The sequence below is a fragment of the Pongo pygmaeus genome, chromosome 11, assembly GCF_028885625.2.
Source record: "Pongo pygmaeus isolate AG05252 chromosome 11, NHGRI_mPonPyg2-v2.0_pri, whole genome shotgun sequence".
In the NCBI taxonomy this organism is placed as follows: Eukaryota; Metazoa; Chordata; class Mammalia; order Primates; family Hominidae; genus Pongo; species Pongo pygmaeus.
The window spans coordinates 127475325-127493988 of record NC_072384.2 but is presented as its reverse complement, the minus strand read 5'-3'; the positions used below and the strand labels follow the sequence as shown (position 1 = coordinate 127493988).

Here is an 18664-nt window from a genome sequence, read left to right as displayed (position 1 = left end):
GAATGTTTATACCAATGTACAGCCCCATCAAAAGTTTATGTAAATTCCCATTTAATCAAAACCTCAAGAGTAACAATTTTAGAATAATTTAATTTTCCATTATTTAACTAATAATGAGCTTTTTGGTTATCCAGTGTTATACAGAAAAGAAAAAACAAACAAAACTAAGCTTTTATGTTAGACATTTATTAGCCACTGATAGATTTTTTCTATAAATTGTTTATTGATAGCCTTTGCCAATCTGCCTGCCAGTGTTTTTCTTGTAGTTAGTATTGTTCATCCTAAAGATGTAATTCATTTTTTTCTAATTTATTTCTGATTTTTGCCCTTTATTTTATCAAAAACAGCCTATTATTTTTGTCTTCATTTGAAACTATGTTCACTGTTTTTGTGCTTAGAAATTAAAATTTTCCTCACACATTATTAGATATTTTTCAGATCTGGCTTATTACACATTCTAAACATCAGCAATTTGTTTTAGAGTCTAGTGAGGCAAAGCTCTAACTTTAGTTTCTTCCAAATGGTTAAAAAAATTATTTAAGCAACATTGTTTAAAAAACTCTTATTTTCTCTACTGATTTTTCATGTTATCTTTATGTTATGGCCAATTATGTCATAAAAAAATGTGTGTCTTAGAATCAAGAAACTATGGCAATATAAATTACCGAAGTGACATATATTGCTAGAAATAAAACTTGTTATTTATTTGACCCGTGTGTTATAAATGACTACAAAATTAAAATGCTCTCCTCTTGAATTCAGAGAGGAACAATGTCCATTTAAAGAGAGATAAATTAGAATCAAATTATTTTATCTCTCATATAAGGTAATGAGAAGCCAACTTTAAATGGAGGGAACATTCATTGCAGGCTGCAGCCTGTTCTCAGCTGGTTATCACAGAATAATTGATGTACTAATGATTTCAACTCATAGCACCAACTGTCTTCATTTTACATAATTTGATCCAAACCTGAATGTAAATGGAAAACAGTCCTCATGCCTATTTAACTCCCATGACTTTTAACTAAAAATCACTTAATACTGCAGAAGCAGAAGAGGAAAGAGAAATTAGCAAATAAAAAGAACTCTCTATTTTAAAACATTCCTCCTTATACTGAAATGGGAAGAATTAAGTAAACATCTTATTAGTTGAGAATGAATATTTAATTGTATAACGTTTATCTCCAATAGTGTCTCCTACAAAAATTCCAGACAGGCCAAAGTGCACATTCTAAATACTCCAAAGGGAAATACATTGCTTTGGCGGCTTCATGACTTTTATAATGAAAAAATATTAGTCAGAAAAAACATCGAGTCAAAATAATTGCTACATTTGTAATTAACTTCTCATATTAAAAACACCCTTTTCCTGTAAAATACAGTTAACAGAGCTCCTCAATTGAATTAGATCCATTTATTGATTATCACCTACTAACCCATGACATAGGCCCTTTCTTTAATTTTTTAAAATTTTACCATTTTAAAACAACCTCCAGTCATCATTATCTGGGACATCCAACATAGTACTCAAGTCTCGCACCTGTCATCAAGTCACCAAAATTGATCATTAACAAGCCTAGTTAGTTAAGTACAGATTAGGTAGGTATTAGCATCCACACACCCACAATTATATCCCAGCATGATGGCCAATTAGTTTCAACCTGGGTAGTGAACCTTATTCCAGATAACTCCATTCAACTAGAAAAACAGCTGCTTCCTTGTTTCTACCTACCGCTCTTCTCTGTTATTCTGAGCAGGCCAGTTGGGTAAAACAGACCCTAAACAAGGTCTGACTAATGTATAGACAGCAGGAGTCCTCCGTGGCCTCTGGTTGGTATAGAAATGTCTCATATCCACGTGGTTTAATTCCACCTCTGTGTATGACGTGTACATTTTTAAATGGAACCACAGCAGGCCTGTCTAATTACAGAAGACAATATGTGTTCATGCACCTAAATTAAAACTTGCTTAGAAACCACGCCATGTGGCTAATTGAACACTGTTTCTGAAACACATGAGGGTCAATGAGAGTTAATAACACGCAGATGTTCAGGAATGATTTTATAACTCATTAGAAATAAATAAAAATAAGTGTCACAGCCAAGAGGAACTCTTATGGACCGAACTGTGTCCTCTCAAAATTAATATATTGAAGCTCTAATTCCCAATGTGATGCTATTTAGAGATGGGGTCTTTGGGAGATATTTAGATTTAGATGAAGTTAGGAGGGTGGGGCCTTTGTGAAGGGATTAATGCCTTCGTAAGAAGGGACATAAGAGAACTTGCTTTCTCTCTCTCTCCTTGCCACATGAGGACACAGTGAGAATGTAGCCTAGAAGAGAGGCTTCAACAAGAACGAACCATGATGGCAACTTGATCTCAGACTTCCAGCCTCCAGAAGTGTGAGAAATAAATTCCTGTTGTGTAAGCCACACAGTCTATGGTATTTGTTTATGGCTGACTAAGACAGGAATCTAAGACACAAGGACTAACTACTACGTGATATCCCAGATGGCACCCGGGGATAGATAAAAGACATTAGGTAAAAATTAGGAAAGACATTAATAAGAGGTAAAATTAGGTGCGGGGTTCGGGGCGGGGGGCGGTTTCCATACATCTTGGCAATTTTTCTGCAAATCTAAGTCCAGTTTAAAAAAACAGAATTTACTTAAAAAACATAAGTAAATAATAAAGCCTATGTCTTCTATCTCCCACAAAAAACAACCCATCATATCATTTCTTTTTTTTTTTTTTAAGGCAAAGTCTCACTCTTGTTGCCCAGGCTGGAGTGCAATGGAGCGATCTCGGCTCCCTACAACCTCCACCTCCCGGGTTCAAGCAATTCTCCTGCCTCAGCCTCCCGAGTAGCTGGGATTACAGGTGCCTGCCACCAAGCCCAGCTAATTTTTGTATTTTTAGTAGAGACGGGGTTTTACCATGTTGGCCAGGCTGGTCTCGAACTCCTGACCTCAGGCGATCCACCCGCCTCGGCCTCCCAAAGTGCTGGGATTACAGGCGTGAGCCACTGTGCCCGGCCCATATCATTTCTTTACTTTCAGTATAAAACACTTTCTGTTCTTAGCTATGATGTATGATAAATCTGTATCCATTAATGTCAACAAAAAAGAAATTATTCATAAGCATCATCTATGCTATTACTTATAGAACCTAACATTGTACTGTGTAGTTAACGTCTATTACTATATATAATCTAATAAGAAGAACTACTTGGTATTTGTGATCACCACTCATTAACACTGAACAATCACAGCTTCCTGAAAATATGTAAAGGACACAAACAGAAAAATCACAGACAAGAAAATAGAACTGGCTAAAAAGGAAATGTTAGAAATGTCCCATTTCACTAATAAAGAACTGTAAGCAACAGCAGTGGAATAATTTTTGTTATTAATACATATCAAACTCCCAAAAAACTTATAGAAAATATTCAAGCTGGCCAGGATGGGAAAGCCAGCACTTTCATATGGTGCTGATGACCTATAAACTAGAATAAACATACAGAAAGTAAGTGACAGTGTGTATAAAGACACATGAAAATAGTTTCAGCACTTCACCTTGTTCTGGGAATATACTCCAAGGACATACTCGGACCTGGGAGCCAAGACCTACAAATAATGCTCTGACAGATATCCTCACTTATAATCTGAATGATGAGGCAGTAAAATTAGTGTGTAAAATTAGTGATTCAGAAAATAAGCTAAGGAACTACAGGAGAAATCATCATGCAGTCATTAAAAAGGAGGCTTCTCTATCTGTGCTTATAGCATGTTAAACGAAAAAATTGAAAATACAGTTGCATACAAGGGTAGGGGTATGTAAGAGAATAATGCTACTAATTTTCTCTGGGTGAGAGACTGGGCAGTGATATGGTTAGGCTTTGGGGCCCCACCCAAATCTCTTCTTGAACTGGAAGCCTCATAATCCCCAACTGTCAAGGGAGAGGCCAGGTGGAGGTAACTGAATCATGGGGCTGGTTCCCCCCATGCTGTTCTCCTGTGAGTGAGTGAGTTCTCAGGAGATCTGGTGGTTTCATAAGGGGCTCTTCCCCCTTCTCTTGGCACTTCTCCTTCCTGTAGCCTTGTGAAGACGGTGCCTTGCTTCCCCTTCACCTTCCACCATGATTATAAGTTTCCTGAGGCCTCCCCAGCCATGTGGAACTGTGAGCCAATCAAAACTCTTTCCTTTATAAATTACCCAGTCTTGAACAGTTCTTTATAGCAGTATGAAAATGAACTAATATAGGCAGTTTGGGTTCCTCATCATATATTTGTATATCTGCAACTTTTCTACAAGGAATATGTTGTTCTTTCAATCAGAGGTTCAGAAATAAGGTTACCTTTTCACTTAGCCACTACTTTCTTTTCGGCTTATTTATGTAATTCAACCAGTTTTTAAAAGAAGTTGTTGCACTAAATCTCTTTGAAAAGAATACCTAAAGAAAACTCAGTAGTCAGATGAAACTGTCTTTTCTGTTCTCAATGTGTCCCCAGTTGTGCTCTAAGTTCTTCCCACGGCGGGTCAGGGAATGGGAAGATCATTGTCCAGCTGTTCAGGACAGGGCTGGGGCTTCTCTCTCTCTCCACAGAATTGGACTTCAAAGGCAGAGATGATTAATACACCTCTGTTCCCTCAAAGAGTTCCAATTGTAGTGGGAGGGAAAGTCCATTGCCTCAAAATTTCTCCTCATCTCATAAAATCTAACTCAAGGGAATCATTGTTTTGGGTTAAATATTGCTCTCACCTTGAGTTCTGCTCAATTGTAAGCCCTGCTGGGAGGCAGGACAAATTAACTCTTTCTTATGACTCAAATAACTTTCCTTTAAGGGAGTCTGTGAAGAGGAAAGGGAGGAAACATATAAACGAACATCTAAGAAATACAGAAGAAAAATTTCCCCTACTTCACCAATCTGCTTGGGACAGTCCGGGAATGTTGATTTAAACTGAACTCTAGCAAGCTAGGAAAACATGTTTCTATGAAATGAAACAGGGTATCATTCTATATACACTTGTCATCCAAGCTTATTAGAAAAATGCAACAGTCCAAGTAGATACAAAGACAAAAGATGTAATCCTACAATATAAACAGAAAACCATGCTTCAGAAAATGCTCATCCTTGACAACAAACAAATGTGTGTTTATACACACATGGACATGCACACACAGGCCAATCTGTGCTCAACTTGACCAAAATAACACAATAAATTGACATAACTTCTTGAAAAATAACTTAAACCTTCCTTTAGAAACCTAAATCTGAGACAGCCACTCTTCTCCCCTCTCAAAGAGCTGCCACAGACACCAATCCAACTCTGAGAAGACCAAAATTCATTCTGGAGTCCTTATCCATCAGGTTATTTCTATCGAAGGAGGTTTCTCTTCTAAGAATGACTAATTTGGGTATTGCTGAATTTATATATTTGTCAGTTGCTTATTTATATGGACTCCCAATGTATCTTTTGACCCTATATCCATTGGTTTTTATTTTCTACTAAGCTGTCAGAAATACTTTTACATTTCAAACAATTTAGAAAGGAATGTTACACTTTCATTTGGGAAAATGTATTAAATTTTATACCTTACTTTCTCCTTTGCTCTAGATAACCCTTTCTTTTTGCATTTTTAAAGGGTTTTATTAATAACTTTGTTTATAACTGAACAACTGTTATTAGCATTTCTGGCTCAGGTGAAGTCTAAATCCATGAGCACACATTTCCGTATACAGACAACTATCTTGAGAGCTGGCACACTCATTAGTAAGCCTCATGAACAAACAGTACTTGTTCTAACAAAAGACGATAAATTAGCAGAAATCTATGATCATGGCCTGTTCTCATTGCCACCAGAGTCCTGGCAATCTAATTTTCTCTTCCACTGAAGGCAATAAATGATGCTGAACCCATACACATATTTAAATCCAGCTTAAGCAACTAGTAGCCGGTTTAAAGCAGCATCTCTCAAAATTTTTGTACTGTGTCCCACATAAAAACTTATTTTAGACTTCACCCACACATACACAAACACAGCTGAAATCAAAGGTCCTTGAAATAATACTTACCCTTTCTATATGTAAGACTAATATTTCTATGTCTTTTTTTTTTTTTTTTTTTTGGAATGCCAGTTGTGACACACTAAATTGATTTCACATCTTTTTAATGAGTTAGAACCCACAGTTGAAAACCATTGATTTAAAACTCTGTTACTTGATGGGTGCTGTTGTTAGGACTCACAGTAGCACAGCAACTCAGTATGGATCTGTCCCCAAGACTCTCTCACTCTCTTCTTTTCACTCTACTCTCCCCGACTCAACACTGTCCTTTGCACACTTTTCATTCTACTTTTCCTATATTCAACTCATGGTTGCCATTACCACTTCCAAAGAACAAGTCTCCCCAAATCCAGTGGGACCAAAGAAACGTTTTCTTGGACTCACAGATTCTGTGGGTCAGGAATTCAGAAGCGCACGGGGTGGTCAGTCTCTGCACCATGATGTCAGCAGCCTCAACAGAGAAAACTGGAGGTAACTTTGTGCCTCTATCAAAGGCCACACACTCCCATGTCTGGCTTTGATGCCACTGATGGCTGGGCCTCTTCCTCACAGCCTGGTGACATCAGGAAAGCTGCATGCTTTTGACATGGGCTCCAGAGACAAACATTTCAGCTCACAAGGCAAGAAATTTCTTGTTTCAGAAGCAATGTGATACTTAACACTGGATTCTATTGGTTACAGCAAGTCACAAATCCACCCAGCTAGCAGAGAGGTGAACTGGACTCCACCTCTTAATGGCTGAGTGGGAAAGTTTGAAAAGAACACGTGGGACTGAAGCTATTGTTACAGTTATCTTCTAAATTGCTATTAGCCATTCTCCTTTATACAAAGAGTTAACAGTTCAAGTCCACAGTTCTTAACCAGCAATTTCAGTGATTCTGTATAATTTTACATACTCTACTGCTTCCCTCTCCCTCCCATCCCTAACTACATGAAGCTCCCTTGAAAGCCCCCAGGTTGCAAATAACCATCTTTCCTTTCATACAAGCTAAGCAGTCTTCCTGTGATTAGAGAGGTAGCATCAGAGTTTAAAGCAGCAATTCTCAAAATGTGCTCTATGAATCACTAGCAGCCCCTAAGACCCTTCCAGAGGTTCACAAAGTCAAAACCATTTTCACAGCAACATTAAGACATGATCTGCCCTTTTTTTAAAAAAAAACATGTTGACATTTACACTAATGGCACAAAAGCAAGGAGACACCTGCTGATGCCTTAGCATGAGTCAAGTGAATCAAGGCAGTGGCCCCAAACAATACCAATAGTCATTGTACTCTTCACAGACACATATTCATGGTTTTTAGGAATATCTTTGACAAAGCGGTAAAATTCCTAATTTTATTAAACACCAAGATTAGTCCACATCTTTTTAATACACCGTGTGATGAAATGTGAAATGAACATAAAGCACTTCAGCTGTATAGCAAAGAAAGATGCTTGTGGAAAAAGAAAAGCACTTATGGGTTTGAGCTGTGAGATGAATGAGCCGTTGTTTTCATGGGTCCTCCCCACTTTCCTCTGCCGTGTTTACTTAAAAGAAAAACTAATCAACTACGGTTAAAAAAAAAAAAAAAAGGAAAATGGCTCACATTTTCTAAAAAATAAAGCAAGCCTTTAAGGAAAACAACTAATGAATTTGTTGTCAATGATAAGATCTGAGCACTGAAGTGAAAATTAGAATTTTGGAAAACTTCTATCTGGCTCTGTGAGCTTGACAGCTTCCCAATACTTAAAGAGTTTTCTGATGAGATCGGTGGTGACATAAACAAATGTGATATTTTGATATTGTATAATTAAGTCAATATTTACAAAGTCTACATAATCAGTAAACCAATATTTCCAAATAATCAATGCATAATATTAGAAAATCATATATGGGGAAAAGATCTATTCAAACTTCAAGACAGATCAACAGATTTTAATGTTACAGAACGTGGTCAGGTTCACTGATATGGTTTCAGGTTCCACCTTGGAACTAACCTTCAAGAAACCACCACATGCCAAATTAGTAGTGCAAAGAGCAATACCCACGATTATCTGAAAAAGCTACTACAACAATCCCTCTTACCCTTCCCAAGTACATATCTGTATGAGGCCAAATTGACCTTCAATCAAAATGATATAGCTCTAGGAGTTAACACAGAAGCAAATATGGAAATCAGACTTCTTTTTAATTAAGCCAAACATAAAAAGTTTTGCAAAAATATTTCCATTCATCTCATTTTTTGTTTGAAAACATTAATTTTTCATAAACTTATTTATGTGAACACATATTGTGCTTACTATTGATATTTAAAATGAATTATTGATAAATTATGTTATGTTAATGAATTATGATATTAATTTTTTAATTCTTAGTTTTAATTTCCAATATGGTAAATATTGATAGATATAACCCACATAAACCAAAACTCTTTGAGGTCCTCAATAATTTTCAACTCTAAATGGGTTTTATGACCAAAAGTTGGAGAACCACTAGTTCAGAGTATGAATTTCGGGGCCTGATTGCTGAAACTTAAATATTGACTATCCAATGGTCTAGCTGATCTTTAGCTACAATAAGTTAACTTCCTGTGGTTCAGTTTCTTCATCTCTTAAGTGGTGGAAGTAATAATTTCTTCTTCACAAAGTAGGTGTAAGGATGATATGCGATAACACACATAAAGCGCTTAAATGGTTTTTGGCATGTAGGAAGTTCCCAATACACCAGTCATTCCTATTACAGCCCATGAACTGTCACTGGGCCTTGGAAACTGCTCTCCCACGAGGCTGCTCTTTTCGATTCTCTCAGTCACTGCACTAGTTCTAGCCTTCAGTTTCTTCTCTTGTCTATGTCAACAGTGTAAATGGACACCTGCCACCAATTCTGCAAATCTTTATACTATTCCTGGTCTCCTGTCCTAAACCACATATTCATTCATGGCTTTTCCTTCTCAGAAACCAAAGCCATGTGTCCATTCTGACTACAAGCATGGCCTAAATTTATTAACCTGCCATCCAAAGCCCTCTATGATTTGGCCTCTTCTCTATGGTTTGGCCTCTTCCCAACTTGGAGTTTATAAAATGTACCATGAAGAACATTTGTTCTGTAGATTGCTTCATGCCAGTGCTAAAACAAAAGGGTACTATCGTCAAGTAAATTTAGGAAACTAATTGGCAAATCCAATTTCCATCCTGCAGTCTTTTCAGAATCCTTCACATGTTCATGTGCACTGTGCCCTTGCAGGAACACAGAACACCACATGAGCTGAAGTTTACTGACCAGGAAGCCCTGTTTCAGGATATATCTCAAGGAACTAGTGGTCAAAAGAACACATTTGAAGGAACACCACTAGCTTTATCTCCCAGCATTTGTGGATAGATTGTGATTTCATAAATTTGCCAAGCTTCCTAGTATTTGTTCTTTCTCTTCCCCTTTCAAAGAGCAGTCTATCTCATCATCTGCCCTATTATTTCCAAACACTCAACATACATACCCCTGTCCTCTGCAAAGCCTCCTAATTTCTCAAATCAGAGTTACTTTCCTTTTCTGTTCCTCTATTTTTATTGAACTAACGTTCCCACCTTCTGTTTCGGTTTGGTGGGTAGTTAGTGTTTCTTTTGCTAAACTGTGAAGTCTCTATGGGTAGGGAAATAGTGTACTGATTTAGGTCAACATTTAACAAGGATCTCAAAAGCACAGGCACATGAGGGAATAAACATTCTCTTTTACTAAAGATTTAATTCAAAATTGTTCAAGATTACTACCTCCTTACATTTAAGTGAGATACCAAGTTCTAAAACAATGAGATATCAGTCCACCTTATAATGGAAAGAATAAAGTAAAAATATCTGAGAGTTCATAAAGCAATCTAGCAAGCCATTTCAAGCCAAACAGCAACCATGGAAACAACTGATGCTCTTTAACTTATGTCCATTCAATAACAAATATTTACTAAGTGCCTACTTTGTGTCAGGCAGATGGTTAAGATACAAAGGTAAACAAGAAACAGCCCCTAAAGAAGCTTATAGCCTAGAAAGAAAGTGAAAAGCACAGATAAATTATGATGGAGGAAGTGCTTATGGTAGATAAATCTACAAACACTATAGAAGCAAAGACAAAGAAGTAATTAACACTGCCTGGAGGAATCAGGGGAAGTAGCATACAATAGATACTACGTGATTTGGGTTTTGAATAACCAGGAATTCACAAGGAGACAATAAAAGGCATGCCAGGGAGAGGGAAGAGAGGTGCACTCGCACAGGCTGAGACACATGGGATTGGCATTCTGAGTCTGAATTTCCACCACTTTCTATTTTTTGTTTATGCTGTAGTAGGCTGAATAATGGTTCCCCAAAAGACATCTACATCCAAATCCCTGGAACTGACGAACGTAACCATATATGGCAAGGATTTAGCAAGTGTGATTAAGTTAAGGATCTTGAGGTACAGAGATCATCCAGGATTACCAGGGTGACTCCTAAATGCAATCACAAGTGTCCTGATAAGAAAGAGACAGAGGGATATTTAACACAGATAGAAAAAGGAGAAGCCCACGTGACCTTGGACACAGAGATAGAGTGATGCAGCCCCTAGCTAAGGAATGCCAGCAGCCACCAGGAGCTGGAAGGAGTAAGGTAATAGTTTCTCCCCTACAAACTGTTCTAGAGTCTAGAGGGAACTCCACCCTGACAACAACAACTGTAGAAGGAATTTGTGTTATTGTAAGCCCCCAAGTTTGTGGTACTTTGTTACAGCAACAATAAGAAACTAATAAAGATGCTGTCTACTATCTGCCTCCAAGACCATTTCCTGACATCCATAGAGAACACCGGAGTAGCCTCACACTCTTTGTCCCCCAACCCTACCTCCTACAGTCCTCCTAGGTAATGTCAATGTCCATGCAGATAATCTTCCTGATATGATTTGGCTCTGTGTCCCCACCCAAATCTCATCTTGAATCATAATCTGAATATACTCCTCATGTGTCAAGGCGGGTCCTGGTAGGAGGTGAGTGGAACATGGGTGCAGTTTCCCCCATGCTGGTCTCATGATAGTGAGTTCTCACGAGATCTGGTTGTTTGATAAGTGTCTGGTACTTCCCCTGTGCTCTCTCTTACACCTGCCACCATGTAAGATGACCTTGAATCACCTCCACCTTCTGCCATGACTGTAAGTTTCCTGAGGCCTCCTCAGCCATGGGGAACTGTGAGTCAATTAAATCTCCTTGGTTTATAAGTTACCCAGTCTCAGATATTCTTTATAGCAGTGTGAAAACAGACCCACCCAACACCATAAACTCACAACCCCTTGAACAACTCCTTGACTCCCAGGACCTTTTCCTCCTCCATGTCTCAATTTCATACCACCAGAGACATTCTCAGGGCCATGTCACCAGCAAAACCAACTCCAGCATCCTCTCCTCTGACTGCCAATTTCTATTCTCACAGCTTTCTCCATTTTCAAACTTGACAAAACCTCCTATCTCTTCATTCCTCCATTATCCTGCAGTCTACAAGGCTCTTCAGCTCCATTACTTTCCCTTCCCCAGAGTCATCACTGCACCAACCCTCTCTCAACAGAAACATGCAGATTTGCCAAGAAGCTCATGAGGCATCAGGTCCCTCACTTGCCTGGGCTCCTTCAGAGCTCTGGGAGGGGTCCCAGCAACATGCTCACATGGTCATATTTCTTTTATACTTGTGAAAGTGAGATATCTTAACCACAACCTATTAAAACTGCTGTCTCTTTCCATTCTAACTCCCCCTCTGTCACACTTCCTCCCATATCAGTTGTCACTGGAGTAGCCCCAGGCATTTTTGGGATTCAGCTAAAGGGACATTAAGTTGAAGATACATTTGGTTTGGGTTCGGCATGGTATATTTATGTGGTTTGTGGTCACTTCTGTGCATAGCTGAGTCACTGCCAGTCTTCATAGTGCAAAAATGGCTTACAGAAATACTCTTAATGCCCACTGTGCATTTGTAACCCGGATAATAACAGGAGATGCAAGAGCAGCGGTCCCACAGCACTCTCAAGTGTCCTGTGGCAGCCAACACTTGCAGCAAAGCCATCATGCTGGAATCAGGACCCAGTGTCTGGAAAAATCTTCCAATCACCGAGCATGTAAAACTGTAAGAAGAGGACTCACTTCACATTCATATAGTCAAAACTGAAATTAGAGGCTCTCCCACATCAGGAACATATATGATAACGCAGTATATGCAATTATAAATGTACCATGTTCCTTTCCTTTTTGGAGAATCCTGCAAACTAACTTTATTAGAATTCCTGTGTTTATAATTCTCAAACAAAATTATATGCAAATCACATCAGAAAGTGTAAACAAATAATCAGTAGGACTTTGGCTTTCTGGCAATTAATGAAGAGGAATGCATCATAAGAACATCAATAAAGTACTTAAATTACTTGCTGATTTAAGAACAAAGTAGATCAATGAAGAAAACTAAAACCTGCACTTTGCCACTAAAGGTCAATTGACAACATTTGATTCAATTCAAAAAACATTTGATATTGATCATTTCACAAAAACTTGAAGAGTACTGAAATTTTATAGCTTGCCTGTAAAAAAACATTGATAGAGGCTTTCCAAAGTTGGACAGTGATTCTAAAAATTTACATGATGAGCTGTGAAGAAAGCTCTTCTAAACTCTTAATAATAGAAAACTAATTTTGAGCCACCATGATGTTCTCTCTGTGGAAATACTATTACCAGATTATTTTCATATGAAAAAGAGATCAAAAAGCATGCAGCAAAACCTGTGGGGGAAAATATTACAGAGGTGTGTCAGGGAATTAATATTATATTATTTGTATGGATTTAATAATGTTTATAATATTTGTCAGCTCTTAAAATTTTATGAACTATCTTTCCCTTTCTCATTTAAAATTTTTACTTTTTTGTGCAATTTTGTACTTTTTTCCTAAGGAGAACCCATAAAACCAAATAAGCTTGAAGTCCGTAAAACTAAGACCAACCTTTGACAAACATTCATCTTCCTCAATTCCTTGCCTTGGGGTCTTAACCCCCAACTCTGGATTAATCTCATCAAACAAATATAAAAAGAATAACCAATGAGGAAGTCATCCTTTATAACTCCCCCTAAAATAAACAGACAAGGATAACCACTGATCTAGACAAAAAGTTACTGGTAACAAGTTATCTGCATGATGTCCAAGTGTCACCTCATATAGTACTTGCTAATTCCAAAGGGATAAAGGTGCCCTTATAATGGAGACTACCTTAACCAAGTAATTAAACTTGTAATTCCTAACATAGGAGCCACCTGGCACGTATGTCCTTCCTGATGTAATGCAACATGTATCATCCCTATGGAGTATTATTGCCAAAAAAGAGCCAGTTTAATCTGAATCTAATTAAGCTTTAGACCTAACTTTCAGTTTCCAGAAATGCAAGGGATAGAGGGACAAGTTAAACAAGCTCCAAAGGAAACAAGCAGACAAGTCTAGAGTGTGGGATATTCTACAAAACAAGAGATCTGATTATCTTTAAAATGTCAATTTCATGGAAAAGTAAAAAGGTGGGAAGACCGTCTTAGAATACAAGAATAAATAAATATAATAATCAAAGGTAATATGTGAATTTTGGATCCTGGTTCTCCTTCGGCCACAACAACAGTTATTAAAGACATTTTGAACACTAGGAGAATCTGAACATGAACCAATTACTAAACAACATTAAGGAATTACTGTTAATTTTCTTTTGCATGACAATAGTAATGTGGTTTTGTAAAATTATATTTTTATGTTTAAGAGATGCCTGCTGAAGTTTTTAGGGGTGAAGTTATTATGTTTACAACTTACTGTCAAATGGTGCATCGACTTTTCTTTATGTTTGAAAATTTATAAATTTATAAATATTTTTGAAAATAAAAAAATTGAAACAAGTAGAAAAATAAATTGAAAATAAAATTTAAATTGAAAAATAAGTAAATTGAAAATCTGTATAAAAAAAAATTGAAACAAGTAAAAAAACTAAATATATTTTTCTCTCATTTGATCAATCTAGCCAAAGAGTTTCTAGTTGGGTCAAAGTAATTTTATTCTTGTCAAATATTAGCAATGAAGCAGTAACTAAAGCCTAGCGAGTAATGCTTTCAGCTGCCATATTTTACCAAATACAGTGGATCCTTGAACAACATGGGTTTGAACTATGTAGGTCCACTTACATGAGGATCTTCTTCCACCTCTGCTACCCATGAGACAATAAGACCAACTCCTCTTCCGCATCTTCTCCTCCTCCTCCTCAATGTGAAGATGAGGATAAAGACCTTTATAATGATCCACTTCCCCTTAACAAATAGTGCATACATTTTCTCTTTCTTATGATTGATCTTAATAACATTTTATTTTCTCTAGCTTACTGTAACAATACAGTATATGATACACATAACATGCACAATGTGTGTTATTTGACTGTGTATGTTATCAGTAAGGCTTTCAGTCAACAGTAGGCTATTGATAGTTAAGTCTTTAGGGTGTCAAAAATTATACACGAATTTTCAACTACATGGGGGCTCAGCACCCCTAAACCCCAAGTTGTTCAGGGGTCAACTGTAATACCCCAGGGTCCAAATGCAGCCAAGGCTTGCTTATTTAGTGTTTAAGAGTGGCTTATGGGCATTTTTAGACTGCTGTCATTCAGGATGAAAAAAGTCAAGTAGGAGCAAAGGGAAGTACGGAGTGTAAGTCAAACAAACAAAATTAAATAACAGCTGATTTATTAATTTTAGAAAGAAAAAGAAATTAGGTGTGATTCTATTTAGGAACAGTGTACACATCCAGTTATTTATTTCATAATAAAAGGGTTGAGTACTTCTTATTGTTTACAAAGAGGTCATTTGCATATGACTCCTTAAAACTGACTTATTAAACTGAGAAGGTAAGTAATATCCCATTTCACAGGTGAGGAAAATGAGGCTCAGAGAGGCTGTGTACCTTGCCCGAGGTCCCACGGCCAGTATGTGAGCCTGGCCCCCTCACATTCAACCGCTTTCCTCTAGCATAGTCGCTGAGTGGCTGTCTTACTCTGGGTGATGTTCATGATTCTCCACTTTGGTTTTCTGTCTAGACAGCCTAAGGCTCAGAGGAGAACACACAGAGGTTCATAATCTGGCTAGAAGATAAAACCAGGCAACATATCCCCCTTCCTCCCATCAACAGAATCTTTGTGGGGGTAGGAGGTGGGAAGGGACAGGAGCCCGGTCTAGGAAGGAGGCACCAGAGGTGGCCTGCACATCTCCCTCCTGGGACACCTCTTCAGACACTATCACCTATCAGGGTCCCAGGACATGAAGGAAAATGGAAAGCCGGATGTGAAGCAGAGCAACCTCTGAAGTAAGTACACACAGAGACTGTGAGAAGCAAAAGCACCACGTGAATGAGGGAGATTGCTTCACTCTGCCATCAAGTCCACACGCCTCATACTCCTCACGATGCCTATTTGGGGTGACTTTCCTTCATGAAACTCTGTAACTGGGGGAAATTACTAATTCCGTGGCTTTCATAAAACACAGAGGTCCACCAAATGTTTGCTTTGGCAGATTTTTTTTTTCCTCCCAAAGGGCAGCCCATACAGTCCTGCAATAAAGCAAGCTTTGTTCTAAAGATTTACAGTGTTTTCCCAATGAAAATTCTAATTGACAACCATCAGGCAAATAACAATGCATTGCAAAGAGAGCTCTAGTTTCAGCCATTCTTCCAAGATCCGTCTCAAAGAAGCATTCACTGCTTAGGTTTCCTGGGCCAGTGTCTAGCGTAGTCTTTATTTGGATACATGCATAAGTAGATGCTTGTATATTAGAAGTGTATCATTCAAAGCAGTCAAATCTTAAAAATCAAAAGACTTTAAGTTCAAAGACAGGAAATTTCATTTACTTCCCAAGCTCAGAATTACCCGTGCCTCCACACAATATGCATATGACACAAAAATGCAACCATGTCTTTTCCATGTAAGTTGGGGGAACCCTAAAAAATGAAATGCATAAAAAGCACTTCAGAAATAGTTACATAAGAATATTAAATGCACTGTTATTCAATGGATTCATCACAGGATAAAAGTTCAAATAGCAGAGGGAGTGATTTTCATATGAATGTTGGGTGTTGCCAGTCACATACAAGAGCCTATCATTGACACAGAGAACCAAGTCACATCAAGCAAGTCAGGGGAGCAGTGAGTGACAAGGTATAGAGAGGGCTGTTCAGATAAGGGATAGACATTACTGGATGCTTTCTCAAAGAAAACTTGGAAGATTTTGTTAGGCTTTCTTCGTGGAACTGTCAAAAGTAGCAATACAATTGTAAATGAGTGGTACTCAGGGGCCACGTCACTGTCATTTATAGGCCAGCTGCCAGTGGCTGCCCGTGATGGGAAATTAGCATTAAAGAAGGACCTGGAGTTATCGGGCTGACACACAGCCCCATGAGAATACTCTCAAATAAGGTAAGACACCCAGCAACAGTCACACAAATCAAAACCAAAATAAAAACTGTCTGTAAAGAACAGTAGCAAATAGAAATCTTCCTTCTTTCTGAACCTTCCTGAATCTCACCCTTCACCAACGCCCAGTCCCACAGTAAAAACAAACATTATGCATTTCCAGTTGTACAAGGCAAATTAAGGAAAGTGACGCTGGTGGAAGAGGTGGAAAAAATAACACAACTTATCCTCCTTTTTCTAAACAAAAAGCAGAGAAAGGAACCAAAGAAGAAAGTGCAGCATCAATGGGCTGGAGCCCCAGACAGGAGTCAGGGGGCCTGAATCCTCACAAGGCTGGTGTCTACCACAAACTGTTTGTTGGTAAGTCTCTTAACCTTCCGAATTTCAAAGTCCTTCTCTGTAAGGGAAAAAATTCATCTAGATCAGCAGTTCTGAAACTGTAGTTCCTGGAGCTCTAGGGTTTTGTGGAGGTGCCTCCTCTGAGGAAGCCATAGCAACATGCGAGTAGGGTGAAAGGGGCCCCATCCCACTTCTCAACCCAAAAGACTTCAGAGCTGATCCATTTCACATTTTGAGCGTTAAGCTGATCCATTTCACATTTTGAGCGTTAAGTAAAGCCTTTTGTTTAAAAACTTCTACTACCATGACAATTGACAGCTAAAATGGCTTAAAAGCATTAGATCGGCCGGGCGCGGTGGCTCATGCCTGTAATCCCAGCACTTTGGGAGGCCGAGGCCAGCGGATCACAAGGTCAAGAGATCGAGACCATCCTGGCCAACATGGTGAAACCCCAACTCTACTAAAAATACAAAAATTAGCCGGGCGTGGTGGCACACACCTGTAATCCCAGCTACTTGGCAGGCTGAGGCAGGAGAATTGCTTGAACCCAGGGGGTGGAGGTTGCAGTGAGCTGGGATCACGCCACTGCACTCCAACCTGTGTAACAGAGTGAGACTCCATCTCAAAAAATAATAATAATAATAATAATAATAATAATAAAAAAAAGCATTAGATCAACATACCTTATAGCTTTTTAATCTTTATAGTTATGTGGTTTCTATGTGCTTCCTTGGAATATTGCTTTCAGAATTAACCAGCTGATTGGCCGGTTAATATTGATCCTCAAATCTGTATAGCAGGTTCTCCTACTTAAAAAAATGAGGAATCTGCAACTCAGTTAAGACAAGTGACCCAAAATTATACAGCTCAATAGTTGAAAAGATTCAAACCCAGAAATATCTGACATTAAAACTATTAAGCTTGATTCTGTCCTAATAGATAAAGAATAAACCTCACTGTGAAAAACAATTGGTTACCTCATTATTATTGCAATTTTTTTTCTCCACGGAACATCAGGTCCTTCAACTGTATTCCCTAAAAGAAAACACTTACCCCAGTGAGAATAAATGAATAGCCACAAGTTCGACCCAACAAGCAAATCTGTTCGGTACAGGAAAGCCCAAAATGTTGACAAAGCCTCCAGGGCAATAATGGTTGTTAAGAACTTTCAAAGCAAACAAAACTCCTAAAAGAGAATGAAGAACATGCAAATATCAACAATCCAAAAGTATGAGTATCGACATTTACAAAGAAAGCTAATTAAAAGTGAAAATGATTATTCGATTACATCCAACTTTGTGCTTCAAAACATACCCTATTCCTTACAACCCTGCATTCAGTAAAAAGACAACGCTAAAGGCAGTCACTCCTTTGATGTTTCTAAATATAGAAGTTCATATTGGTGTTCAGTATGCTACTAAATACATAATACCTAACATGTGAATAAAATACTATCATTAGTATTAAATGCCAGTGAACTGTACACTATAAAATAGTTATGCTATATAAATTTTAACTCAATAAAAAATACCAGTAATATGTATTTTTCTAGCCTCTATGGAAAAACATGTTGAAGGGAGGGCATATATTCTTTCTTCTCCCACAGTTAGATGCATAAGGATGCAAACTGGAAGGAAAGGGGAAGGATGTCAGGAAAAGCAGAAGGAAGGATTAGATTTCCTTGTTTCAGGACTACTTCTCTCCTCTCCTTCACATTCTAATATTTAGAACAGCTAATTTAAATTCTGCTGGCAATTTTGGTCCCATGAAATATCTGTAAAAAGGAACTAGTGAGGAAGA

The 18664-nt window shown here is 38.0% G+C and overlaps 1 protein-coding gene across 9 annotated transcripts in view; it reads right to left on the bottom strand.

The window, feature by feature from the left end:
- RHBDD1 (rhomboid domain containing 1) overlaps positions 1-18664 on the bottom strand; it is a 164414-nt gene that overhangs the window by 112570 nt on the left and 33180 nt on the right. For all 9 annotated transcript variants that reach the window (XM_054479322.2, XM_054479318.2, XM_063648023.1 and 6 more), the window contains exon 3: positions 17918-18050. In XM_054479322.2, coding sequence (XP_054335297.1) covers positions 17918-18050 — 133 coding nt within the window. The remainder of the gene's footprint in view (positions 1-17917; positions 18051-18664) is intronic.